Below are 12,614 nucleotides of genomic sequence, written 5' to 3' on the forward strand. Positions count from 1 at the left end.
AGATTTATTTTCTATCCTCCCAGAAATTAATGATTTGGAAGACTTTTTATTCATCTTCAAGCCTAATTAGTTATATATCCCCAAACTAACACGGAGCAGTTCAGGGACTTTGTATCCACCGCTGTGCAAAAGCGGCAATCTAGAACAGAATTGCATGCTGAAAACTATGTCAGTGTCAAAAAAATCAGGCAAAGTATCTTTTAATCTAGGTAGAGAATAAGCAAACTAAACAGTCAGATGGCTTAATAAAACAGATGAGGACATCAGTTTAAAGAAATAATCAAGTTTCTCATATGTATTTCACCTTATAACTATAAGCGGCAATCTAGAACAGAATTGCATGCTGAAAACTATGTCAGTGTCAAAAAAATCAGGCAAAGTATCTTTTAATCTAGGTAGAGAATAAGCAAACTAAACAGTCAGATGGCTTAATAAAACAGATGAGGACATCAGTTTAAAGAAATAATCAAGTTTCTCATATGTATTTCACCTTATAACTATTATTTAAAGTTGTTGTGTCTCCATCACAAAAGTGACTATGAACCACACCTCAGAATCACCATACAGTCTTTAAGAGACACTATCTCAAACAAGGAGAGAAAGTTTCCTTACATACATTTCTTGCGACGTCCACAAAAATGTTGCTTTTGAAACCTTCCATGGTGGTAACCATTCTCTTGAGCATGATACTTGTGGGAAGTGTGAATTCTGTGATGACCAAAAGAAAAGTATTTGGGATTGGACTCTACTGTGTACCGGTGCACTTTCTCTTCTGCAGTTCGTTTATATAATACATGAGGATGGTGTCCAGGAGGTGATGTGTAGTTGTGCTCCTGTGCTAGCTGCTGAGGTAATGGAGATATAAGGAATTCGATCTTCTGTGTTCTTATCAAACCTGACTAAAAAAACAAAAACAAAAAACAACACCACCACAAATTAGAGGAAAGACTTATCAAGGTTCACAGTTGGAACATTCTAGCTCTTAAAGTGATCTCCCTTCAAAGCCCAGACAGACTGAAATGTGCTCCTCTAAATTAGATTTACTTAAGATATAATCTAGATAGTCTTCACAATTAGATTATGCATTGTTTGACTTTGGAGGTTACCAGGCTTCACGTTTGGTAACACGCAGAACAAGAATATCGTGGGACTGGCAGCATAGCGCCTTCACACAGTACCATGGATAATTTCATATGCAGTATTAAATCCATTCTTCACAGTATAGATTTGTTTGTATCTGTGTTTGTGTACAGGATACACAGTCTCACATAAAAAGAAAATGCTTTTGGAAAATGCAACTTCTAATAAGTGCATAGATTAGTAAAACAAAATGTTTGAAGTAATATTCAGGTTTTTTTCAGAACAAAGTTCAGAACAACCAGACGGGAATCCCAGACTTAAGGTTACTCTAGAAACATAAGCACATTATGGTACAGCAGCACAAGGTTGAAACATCTAAACATTTTAGTAGTATCATTCAGTAATCAACTCCCTGAAATTTAATCATCATAAAGGCGGTTTAAGATTTATGCCCTCCTAACAAGAGAAAACTGATCAGTGAAAGCCAAGTATCTGATTTTTTTCTTTCTTGGATCCCTGAAAGACAGAAGTAAGTATGGGAAAACTACACTGTATTTTTCACATAGTGTCTATGCATAAAATTGCACATGTGATGAAGTGTTTCCAGGATCAGGGCCAGGGAAATGTGGGTGGCACTGAGGAAGTATTTCCATGCAGCTCATTAATGAGTTATGATTTTATTTCATTTCTTGGTTTTGTAAAACATGTTGTAATAAACACTCCTTTTTACCAAGTCAAAAACCAAGAAGAAGTTTCATCAGGTAATTCTATTACATTACATACGTAACACTAGATACAGATTTTTGTTTTGGATCAGTGAGGCCCTATCATGTGCCAACACCCTCCTGCCAAAATTGACATCCCACGAGGACTACATATCTCTTATGCTTCAGAAAAGTATGTGCAGACAAACTAATGTCAATTGCAAACCATCTTGCCCGACATCTTAAGTCCTCCCAGATCATGATTCCACCTCCTTCCTCAAAGTATTCTTTGAAAATGCACATATTAGACATGTATCACCTATTGCCTTCTGAAATGGATGCTTTTCTTTAGCCTAACCTCCTAGGACCAGAATGCCAAGGGTATCAGAAGAAGAGCAGTTTGAATGCCTAATATAAGCATTGTATTTCTTAAGGATTTGTGGAATTTTCTGCACTTTCAAAACTGCTTCCCATGAGGAAAACTCAACAGAAAATTAAAAACAAGTAAAAATAGAAAGTTACATATGAAATCTTCACAGTTTTAACTGTTTACTAAGCTAATGCTAAAATTGACTTTAAGTCTATTCCAGCTGAAAAGATTTATCAACAGCTATACAGGTCTTCAACAGTCTCTAGTCATACACTACATCCTTTTCATGGAAATTCCCTTCTGTCTTTCCAAAACAAAGGTAGCTTCACAGTACTCCCCAATATAACCATCTTTCATGGGGGTCTAATAATAGCACTCATAAAATCATACTGTGATTTGAGTTTTGACGATAGAAGAGATTCCATATTATGAACTGGGAGGGTCTAATTGCCTCCTGAAAAATAATATGAAAACAAACATAGATGAGATTTGGATTAACAATTTTCCCCCTTTCCTTTCTTCAACGTGAATTCATAATTACGTACCTCAGCCTCTATCTACTTAACATTCTAAATGAAGGTTAAAATTGCCTCTGTCAATAAGAGACAGGCTTTAAATAATCAACAAGAATTTAACTTGCCTGCTCACTGCTTAAGTTGGCGTATTTCAAATGTCAGTTCACATTTGGTCATGACAAAATACTTTTCTGTAGGGAAGAATAATATTTTAATCCTTATGATGTGTGTCATCACACAATTTAAAAGTGGTTTTGAGAGGCAATCCTTATCTACTAGAGTGCACTGATAACTGGGCACTACTAACCCTTTTTTTTTTTTTTTTAGCTGGAAAACAGAAATGTAGTGAATCTGGTTTTTATTTCCCCATTTTAAAGGTTTCCACATCTGAAATTATTCCTGTAGGATTCATTTTGTAAATGATTCAAACCATATGGAACAAAGGGGTTTCTACATTTTCCTGTAAGAAACTGTCCCTGATGTACACCAAGTTTCAGCCCCAAGTGTAATTTCTATATTTAACATTATAATGGTGGATTGAGAATTCTCGGGGGGGGCGGGGAAACCAAACTGAATTCTGGGCCCTGTACTGCATGTATGTTGCTGCACCTTTACATAGGCTGTAGCTGACTGAGTCCCTTACAAACGTATTCACTTATTTTTCCAGCAGAAGCGAGTCTAAATCTCCAATAAGAGTTCTTTCTTTTGGGTTTTATATCAGACATATCCTCCAAATTGAAAAATGTTGTGTGAATTAAAGATACCTTCTTTTTTGAAAACATCTAGTTTTATGAAGTCATCAAGAGGAAAGGGGGAGTGCCACAGAGCAGCCTGGACACGCATTCAATCACAGACCATTTTCCATTTCTTCTAGGTATGGGATGGTTTCAAAGATTCATATTAAAATATTCTCTTTGGTAACTCCAAAGTAATGCTGACCTGGCTTCTGACAGAGATGCAGTCCTCTGGATTGCTGCAAAGAGGGCAATTGGGCAATGACTGCCAGATCCTTTTCTTGCAGGTTCTTGAATTTTAGCCTTAGGTAAAGCAAAGTGGCCTATGGCTATGGTCATACTGGCTGGAAAATATGCCAGCTGAGAAATGCCAGGGCACAGAGGCAGGATACTAGCACAGAATCATCTTTTCTAACTTTACACTGCCAAGGAATTCCAGTTTCTGGAAAGCCAGATTTTGGCTAGTCTGTACTCCTGGCCAGTGTAAGTGTTAAAAAAAAAAAAAAAAGTGTTTCTGGGAATTTTTTCTAGAAATACATGAAACATGTGTCTAATTGTGTTAGACACAATATGTTTATCCAGCTCCACTACTTAGTAGATGAACAAATACTGTCAAAACTGTCATGGAAATTTATGCATTAGGTTTCCTATTGCCAGCATAATTTTAAGTATACATGTGATTTTCCTTGAATCAGAACTCAATATCTTTCCATTAACTTTGATGGGTTTGAGACCCAACAAGGAGAGGGTCAGATAGGTCAAAACTCCATTTTTATTTCAGATTCTCTGCAATTATAACATCATGAGAGAAAGCAGGATGACAAAATCTAACATTCTTACTAAGTCTAGACAACACAGCATGAAAAAGACCAGGGACTCCTGTCTATTCCCTCTCTCTCCCACTGTGGCTATCACTAATAATAGAAGTAATTGTGAGAATATGGTGGGAAGGAAAACCCCAGAGATTGCTCAGCTGGAATTTGCTGTTCTCTTGTTCTTCCCTCACAACACATATTTGCTATCCTTCTATAAGGGATATCCCATGCCATTGGAAAGTAAACGGAAAGACATACGTTGATCTGTGTGGTTAGCAAATAATTCTGAATCAATAAATTAGAGGAACTTGCAGTTTGCAGAAAAGTTGAGAAGAGATGAGAAGGCAACACTCCTCCCACTTGTTATTTGTTATGAAATGTTTGCTTAGCTCTGAGCTAAAGGAATTTCAGATCCAATACGACTGCGAAATTCCTCAGTATCGGGGTGTTATCACCAAGGTAAGGCACTTGTTCTGTTTTCTGTGTTTCAAAAGGAGGAAGAATCTCAAAATTAAATTTGGACAAAGGAAATTATAATAAAATATCTGCTTCAACACTTTTTTAAATTGAAGTTTGGTTATAAACTGAAAAAGAAGGAGAATTTTTTAAACCACTAAAAGTTCATCTTAGCTATACAAAACCAGGTAAATCTTTCACTGATTTTAGTGAAAGGTTGGTGGAATGGTTTTGAGAGTCAGACACTAAAATATCAGTTTCTAACAGGTCTCATTGGTCTCTTACTGGAACAGCACAAAGGCTGCTCCCATTTGTCTCCCCCTGTGTTCTTAGATTCTGAGTGAAGCCTTTGGCAGCTTACCAGCCTGTAAACCTAATTCATTTTGAGGTTTCAGCATCTCCAAAAAACAGACCCTCCATAAAAAACACAGCAGTGATAGTGAGTGAAGGGTTTTCAGAACTTATATTTCTTGCCTATGAATTAACAAAGCTAAGTTCTGAGACAGTAGACAAACCCTTGGTCTAAACTAGAAGAGCCTCGTGGCTGCAGGTTCTCTGTTTGCATTCAAGGCATTTTCACTACATGTTAATTAAATTAAAGGCAACAGATTGGCCATATGCATATTAAAGTTACAGGAGTTTCATAAACCAGACACAAATAATGAGGCAAGAAGCATAATGGAATGAAACTGAGAATTAAAACATATGAATAAATGAACTGCAATGTCTCTGCTAAATATAACTACTTAATACTGACTAAGTTAAATTACAGTTTGTACAAAGCTAGGAGTATCTCAACTAAATAAAGTGCTAAAAAGTTTACATGTAATGTCTAAGGAATACCACTTGTATCCAGAATGCTTTATTCAGTGTTACGAGCATATACGTAAAATAAGGTGTTAAAGAAACACTGTGTCTAAACTGAGAGCAGCTAAAACAATGGCCAAGGAAATCAATGTGGTCTCTACCATTAGATGGGTGTGCATGTACTTAAGAAAAATCTTTCAAAAGGAAGAGTTAAATGTAGTTTCACACCCATTAAAATAGTTCCAAATATTCATGCAAAATTTTAGAAGACTTGACAAAAGGCCAACTGAAATTGGCATAAAGCTTTCCACAGACTTCAGTGGACATTGATCCAAGACTTCTGTTGTGTTATTTCCCAACTGTCCAGCTCATAAAAAACACAACTCATTGATTCAAACACAACTTCACAAGAGTTACAGTGCGTAAAGTACAGAGACATAAAGTACAGTTTTTAGTTCTACTTAAAACAAATAAAAATGTAAATTAAGAACTTCCTTGAAATATAAAGAATAAGAAGAACAGATGACCTAAGAACTATGGTTCTTGTTATTTAAAATTATTTGCAGTCAGACATGCCTATATATCTAGTATTCACATCACAATATTGTTGGGACCATTTCATGTCACAGTATATTGGAGTCTTTTCTCATTCACTTTGCAGTGAAAGCTCACGAAATTATCTTAGCTACAGTTCATTTTAATCAAGGTCAAGCTCTAATTTTCTGCCCTCATGTTCTGCTAAGTCTCTGGTACTTTGGCACCACAAAGGAAACACGAAAGACCTATATGTGCCAACAAAGAATTCTCTTGCTGGAGGAGAGGTTCCCCTAGTTCAGATGTCCCACCTGTGGGTTTTGTCTGCCAGACCATTTCCTATACTGGAATAGCGAGCATCTTAGAAGCAGAAAGAGGGTACGCTGGAGATCCAGAGAACCTGAAGCTATTCACACAACTTAGAGCTACCTCACAACAGCCAGAAGTTGCCTTTGGGCCTAAAACTGGCCTCTAGAATTGGGCAGATGTCAATTTTCAAATAGCAACATACTGCACTGTGCGCTAGAAGGGACAGGTCTCCCCATAACTCCTGTACCTCTGCTCAGATTCCACCACAGACTGACGGAGAGGTGAGGCCCTTCCCTCAGGTTTTGTAAGTGGATAATAGTAGTCCTTTCACGAAGCATAGAAATTATCTTCACGTTTGTGATCAGCCCTCCATTCATTCTGCACATGCTCCAAGGCAGCTGGTGGCAAGCCAGCTCAAACTAGAAGCAATGTAGCTGCTAAGAGACTGGGTTATTAGCTCAAGCATAGCATAACATTTATGTGTCTACACAGTATTTTGTAACATCCAGTTCATGGCCAGCAGCTTGGAGAACAGAGACAGTGATTTCAGATCTGTTTCAAATGCATACTCGGAGAAACCCGTGTGGAGATGGCAGTCCCCTGTGCGTATACCAGCAACCCGATACAAAATCCTGTCAAGACTGCAGAAAAAGGGCCAGCTGTTTAGAATGGGTTTGGGGTCAAGCCTTGAAAACAGTGGAAAGGTATAGTTTTCTCACACATGCCAAGGAATCCCAGGAAGAATAAAGTCCTGTTAAGTTTGCCAACACTTGTCTTATGGATTCCTCTTGCCTCCAAAGCAAGGATATTCAACCAATACTAGTACAAGGCTGTTCAAAGCAATCCTGCATCATGTAAGCAGTCTAAATAAATTATTTTTTCTTTAGAAGTAGACTCACCTCTTGGGATGGGTTATGTTGGTAGCCTAAAAAATACGCAAGACTATAACCTTACTACAGTCTTAAGCAAAACTACTTCCAAGAATTATAGCCAGCAGTATAGTAGAGCCTGACCTGGATTTTAGATACCTGATATCACTAACTGACTCTCAGGTTAGGGTCAAAATGTCAATGCTCTGGAAAACATAATCAAAATGAGCAAATTAAGATGTGAATTAGGTAGAAAAAGTGACAAGCAACATATCTGGCAAAGCCGAAAGACGGAGCCGAATTGCAGAAAGCGCTGCTGAGGTGAAAGATATCTTTACCCTCGGGAAGCATCATGAGCAAACAGCCAAGCCAATGGCAGTAAATCATGGTAATTAAAGAAGTTCATTCCCTCTCTGCTATGACCTACAGCCCCTTTTCTGGGTGGTAGCTGCAAAGGGGACAGCAGCAAACAGAGCTGAGGTGTATTTTGCTTTCGTATGCTGTTTCTATCCCCCTCAGAAGGGCACTTCACACAGATGCACCCATGTCACTGAAGCACCGGGTAAACAAAACAAGCTTCTGAGACACAGTGACAGCAACACAATCCATGATTCTCCAACAAAAAGTAAAAGGTCTGGACCCTAAATCCATACACAGGTTGTTAAATAAATGACTGACTTTTAAAGAGTGCCAAGCACCCAGGAGCTCCCATTGAGCCGAACATTGTCTCTGCAAGCATTTCCAGAGTGTGTTTATACCAATTTGGGAAAGAAAATGTTCTGGGAAACTAGTGAGAATGGACTCTCATGAGGTTTCCAATAATATACATGTATTATTGAAGTCAGAAATCCCACGAGTAGAACTCGGAGCATGTTCATTTTTGATCCTATCCCAAACCAGGCAGCACAAAGGCATGCGAACACACCAAATGAAAGAGCGAATTTAAGTTAGCTAAACTTTTCCCTAGCTTTTATGTTTGCCAAACAAATTCACCCATCCTTCAGAAAAGTATCAAGTCTGTACATGGGCAGTTACTGAGAACTACCCTGGAGTCAGGGAAGTACAAATGTAATGTTTTGTTGGACTGCCTCCTTGGCTGATGAGAATAACCTCAGCAGACCCTTACTGATTTTCACCAGGTCAGAATATCTGGCTCTGTACCACAGCAAATGTTTAGGTTAAGTTAATGGCCTTTATACACACTAAAATATTTTTATTGTGAAAGAATCATTAGAATCACTAGTTGCATATTCTGACTTGAGAATTGTACAGCAGATCACATGTTTCTTTAGATTCTGACTTGCAAAAATAACTCAATATATTCTGTTTTCTAACATAATATAGATTTCTTGCAAATGTAAAACTAAGAGTTTCAACAATATAGCATTTTATTATCTGAGGATCTGTCAGAAGGAGGGTATGATGTTTAAATTGCTAGTCTGAGTTAGTCATGAAAGACTACTCTGGTTGCTCAAAAGAAGTGCTATGCAGAACATTCAGCAATTATTAAAACAAGGTAACAAAATTGCATGTCTTTAATTATTCCTATATGAATAAAGACAGTGTTATCTCTGAATAGTGCCTTTGTATTTCTGCAGTTGACTGAACTTGCTTAAAGCATCTTTATGCAATCCTCTGTCAACATATGGCAAATAAGGAAATATTCTTATTTGTTCCTCCACTTAAGATAATTGAAACAGTCACATTGGTATTTAAATGTATTAAACTGCTATGTATTGCAGGGTAATGAGATATTCTAGAACTCACACAAATTTGATTGCTTTGCCACAGATTAAATACTTGCTTGTCAGTACGTGAGCACCTTCATTTCTCATGTTTTGTTTTTGTTTGTGTTTTTTTTTTTTTAAACAGAATTAGGCATGATAAATGAACAGAAGAAAAATACTAATGTAATGTACAGCATTATGACACTAACCATACACTAAAAATATTAAAGTTAAGTGCCAAAGGTTTTCCAGGTTGCACTCAAGATCACTTCATTAATGATTCCATCAGTATGGCTCTTTGGCTTTCCATAATGGTTCTGGAAAGCAATTAGCTAAAACCAACAGCTCGAATTTATGCTTGGTAGCTGTACAAGCACTTGGGTATGGCCTGTTCAAGCAAATCTCTGCAACTGTAAGATAAAATCTAGTTATTTTATTAGTTATGACAGTTCTGAAATCCATCACAAAGCAAACAGGAAACAGCGGGATTGTTTTATGAATGCATTTATGCTTCTTTTCCTTAAAAGAGCCCACTATTGGTCATGTGCTGTCTTACAGTTGATTAGTTACTTACGGTACATCAAGAATAACAGAACAACTGACTCCAGAAAGTAGCTTAGTTAGTCCCCTAATCTAACATCCCATGTAACTGAGTGCACAGTTTAAGAGAATCCTTAAAGTGTGAAAGGAGGTCTACCTTTCGGAAAGTTTGAAGCGTAGAAAACGCAGCCCTCCCTGTTCTCTCATTCTGTGTAACAGGACAAAATAAAATCACCATTTACATTCCTCTTAAATCTCTGAAATGTAACTTCAAGATGCCTAGATCTTTAACAGGCCTTTGGACAGGGCAAAATTTCACCCTAAGAATGGTTTGCTATGAAATATTCATGCTGCTCGAAGGATTAGGTGTAATGAAAATGTTCTGGCAAGATTCTCCTCCTTGTGTACAGCTGATCGATTTTATGTGGATGGAATTCAGATGTACTAATATTCTGGGGAAGCTGCATGCCTTCTTAATGAATCTTCTGCTCCTATAGTTGTGATAAAGGCAAAACCAATAAGATTAGGGCATAGTGACACAGGAAATGAACAGCTTAAAAAAAAAAAAGAACTGATGATAGATAACTAAAGTCCATACTTGGAAATTATTTTCCATAGGTACTTAGCATTAACAGATGCTTGCACGAGTGTTTCCGATCAGGAACATTCCTCCCTATCAGACATGCAACTCCAAACATTAAAAGTCACGAATCAGGCCTTGCATGAAACAACACTATAAATTATGATTTTTTTTAAAATAATGCTGAAGGGCTTTGGTGTTTTATTTTCTTTCCAATTTCTTGAACCATTTTCAACAGAGTTTTTAAGAGGGGTTTGTTTTTTTTTTTTACCCTTTATGATTTTCTATACTAGAATCAAACTTGTGGTATTTTAGTGAAAATGCAGCTTTTCCTGTGATGATGGGACTTTGGCAGCTGGACATTTCAGAAGAACATTTCATGAGTGAGAGCGGCAGACAAACCTGAAAGACAAGATACCCAGTTGAAGCTGCAGCCAATAGAGACACTTACCCAATGCACTTGGACGCCATATAGGGCTAGCTGATGGTAGACCCTTCACTCTGTTCAGAGCTCTTGGCTTCAGAGTGACTTACACTGACTGCATCAAAGCCCCAGAGCAAATGCTCTAGACATTGGCGGTTCACTACCCATACCCACTTTTCCCCAGCAAAGATCCTCCAGATAAAAGCTTCAGCCTGGCAGAGCTGATGCAAATCAATTTGAGGGGGCAGAAGATCTGAGCCTGTCTGACCTGGGATAATTTGCATTCAAACAAAATAAATCCAGCTCAATTCCCATAGCAATTTTACTTTGCTATGAATAGCTCAGGCAGCTCCAATAACGAGGAGCTCGGGTTACATCTGATTGCCAGCTGTATTGCTTACTAAGAAGTTAGGTCAGTGGTTCCCAACCTTTTAATTTTCCTTGTTGGAGTATACATTGCTATGGATTAGTTACATGAGAGAGTGGTCACAAGGAACTCTGTAGGGAGCAAAGTATCAGCTTTGCTGATATTCCACATACACAGACATATACATATGTTGAAATATCTATGTGGGAAGGAGAAAAGGAGGGGAACAAAAGAGCTTAGGCCATTAAGGGAATGGAAAACAAGAAGCAAAGATGGCCCAAGAGTGAGAATGTCAGGCTGGCGCCTGGGTTATCTGGATTAAACTCCCAGTTCTTCAGCAATCCAGCCTCTCTGTTCCTTGTTTCTCAGTTTTATAGGCAGGGTTTTGTAACGAACCCAGTAAATGCTCAAGACAGACTTGTGAAGGCTCACATTTGACCCCAGTTGGGTTGTTCTATTAAAATACCCTCATCTTCCTCACTACAAGCTGCAGCCCCAGCCTTCAGGATGTCACTCTGTAGCTTGAGCTGTGATCAGTGACCAGTTGCACTGAGCACAGAAGGTCACAGCATAGCTAGGTACATGTCACCTACCAGAGCTCCATGCTGGCAAGTGCCCTGTCCAAAGGCACATTCCTCAAACATGGCTCTGCCCCTCATCACATCACTGGATGGGCTTCTGCCATGTGACCCCACTCACAGGAACAACAGTGCTACACGGTAAGTGACTCAGAAATACGCAGTCACATTCACTGGCGTCTGAGAAGGTTGATGGGTTTGCTCATAACTAGGAATTCCCTTGCTATAATGGTTTCTACTTTACACATGCCTATAGAGAAAGTGTAATGACTTAGCATCACTGTGAAAGGAGGAGCAAGAAAGAATACATTTCATCTGCTCTTCTTTTACTGTAATCACCTCTTTGAAACAGGGCAGCAGCGTAGGTGTGCCTGAATAACTTTTTTTTTTCCCCCCCAAAAACTGGCACATCAGTAAAACCTTGAGTGCAATCCATACTATTAAACCTGGTATACAGGGCAGTAGCATCCCAAAGATCCACTGACTTAAAATAAGACCTCACCCTTTCTCAGTTTTTCACAACATTAAGAAACCTGTACAACAGCAATTCCATGTAACATTTAGATAACCACACAAACCATACAAACATCCTCAGCATCTAGGTCTTCGTTTACAATGGGCATTGGAGCAAGAAGTGAGTTATTTGCTAACATGAATGTAGTAACCTACATCTACATTCCATGTCATGAAAAAGCCTCATATTTGTAGGCATCATTTACAGCCGTAAAAGCTGCCTTCACAATATTATATTGCCAAGTATACCACAGGTCCAAAGATTCTTTGTTCTCCTACTTGTATCCAAATGCTACCTGTCAGCAGTGAGCAGACATACTGCACTAATCCCTGTCCTGCTTCAAAACTGTGCACACTCATTCACACTCCTCTCTCCCACAAATTAGCCTATTTTAGGGGAATGATGCACAAAGGTGAGCATGCTATAACTGCTCTGCTGGTGTAACTGTACTGAAATTAAAAGCAGGAAATCTGGGTTAATTTGTCCCAGACTAGAAAATTTTTAAATACTATTATAAATAAAAGTTTGATGAGAAATAATTTTCAATACAATTTTCTAACTACAGAAATCCCTGTAGTAGACATAAGTATGATCACATGCAAAAACTGCCACAAAGAGGTCCTGGTTTGATATGAAACAAAACACTAGGCCCTGTCTTTTTAAAATGGAAACAGTAATACTACCTTAATAT

The 12,614-nt window shown here is 38.2% G+C and overlaps 1 protein-coding gene across 2 annotated transcripts in view; it reads right to left on the reverse strand.

Annotated features, from left to right (window-relative positions):
* Positions 1 to 12,614, reverse strand: part of ADAMTS18 (ADAM metallopeptidase with thrombospondin type 1 motif 18) — a gene marked incomplete at its 3' end in the record, with an annotated part of 76,517 nt that overhangs the window by 48,138 nt on the left and 15,765 nt on the right. For both annotated transcript variants that reach the window (XM_082005830.1, XM_082005829.1), the window contains exon 4: positions 617 to 899. In XM_082005830.1, the coding sequence (XP_081861956.1) occupies positions 617 to 899 (283 nt within the window). The remainder of the gene's footprint in view (positions 1 to 616; positions 900 to 12,614) is intronic.

Source organism: Phaethon aethereus (genome assembly GCF_964289735.1).
Source record: "Phaethon aethereus genome assembly, chromosome: 13".
In the NCBI taxonomy this organism is placed as follows: Eukaryota; Metazoa; Chordata; class Aves; order Phaethontiformes; family Phaethontidae; genus Phaethon; species Phaethon aethereus.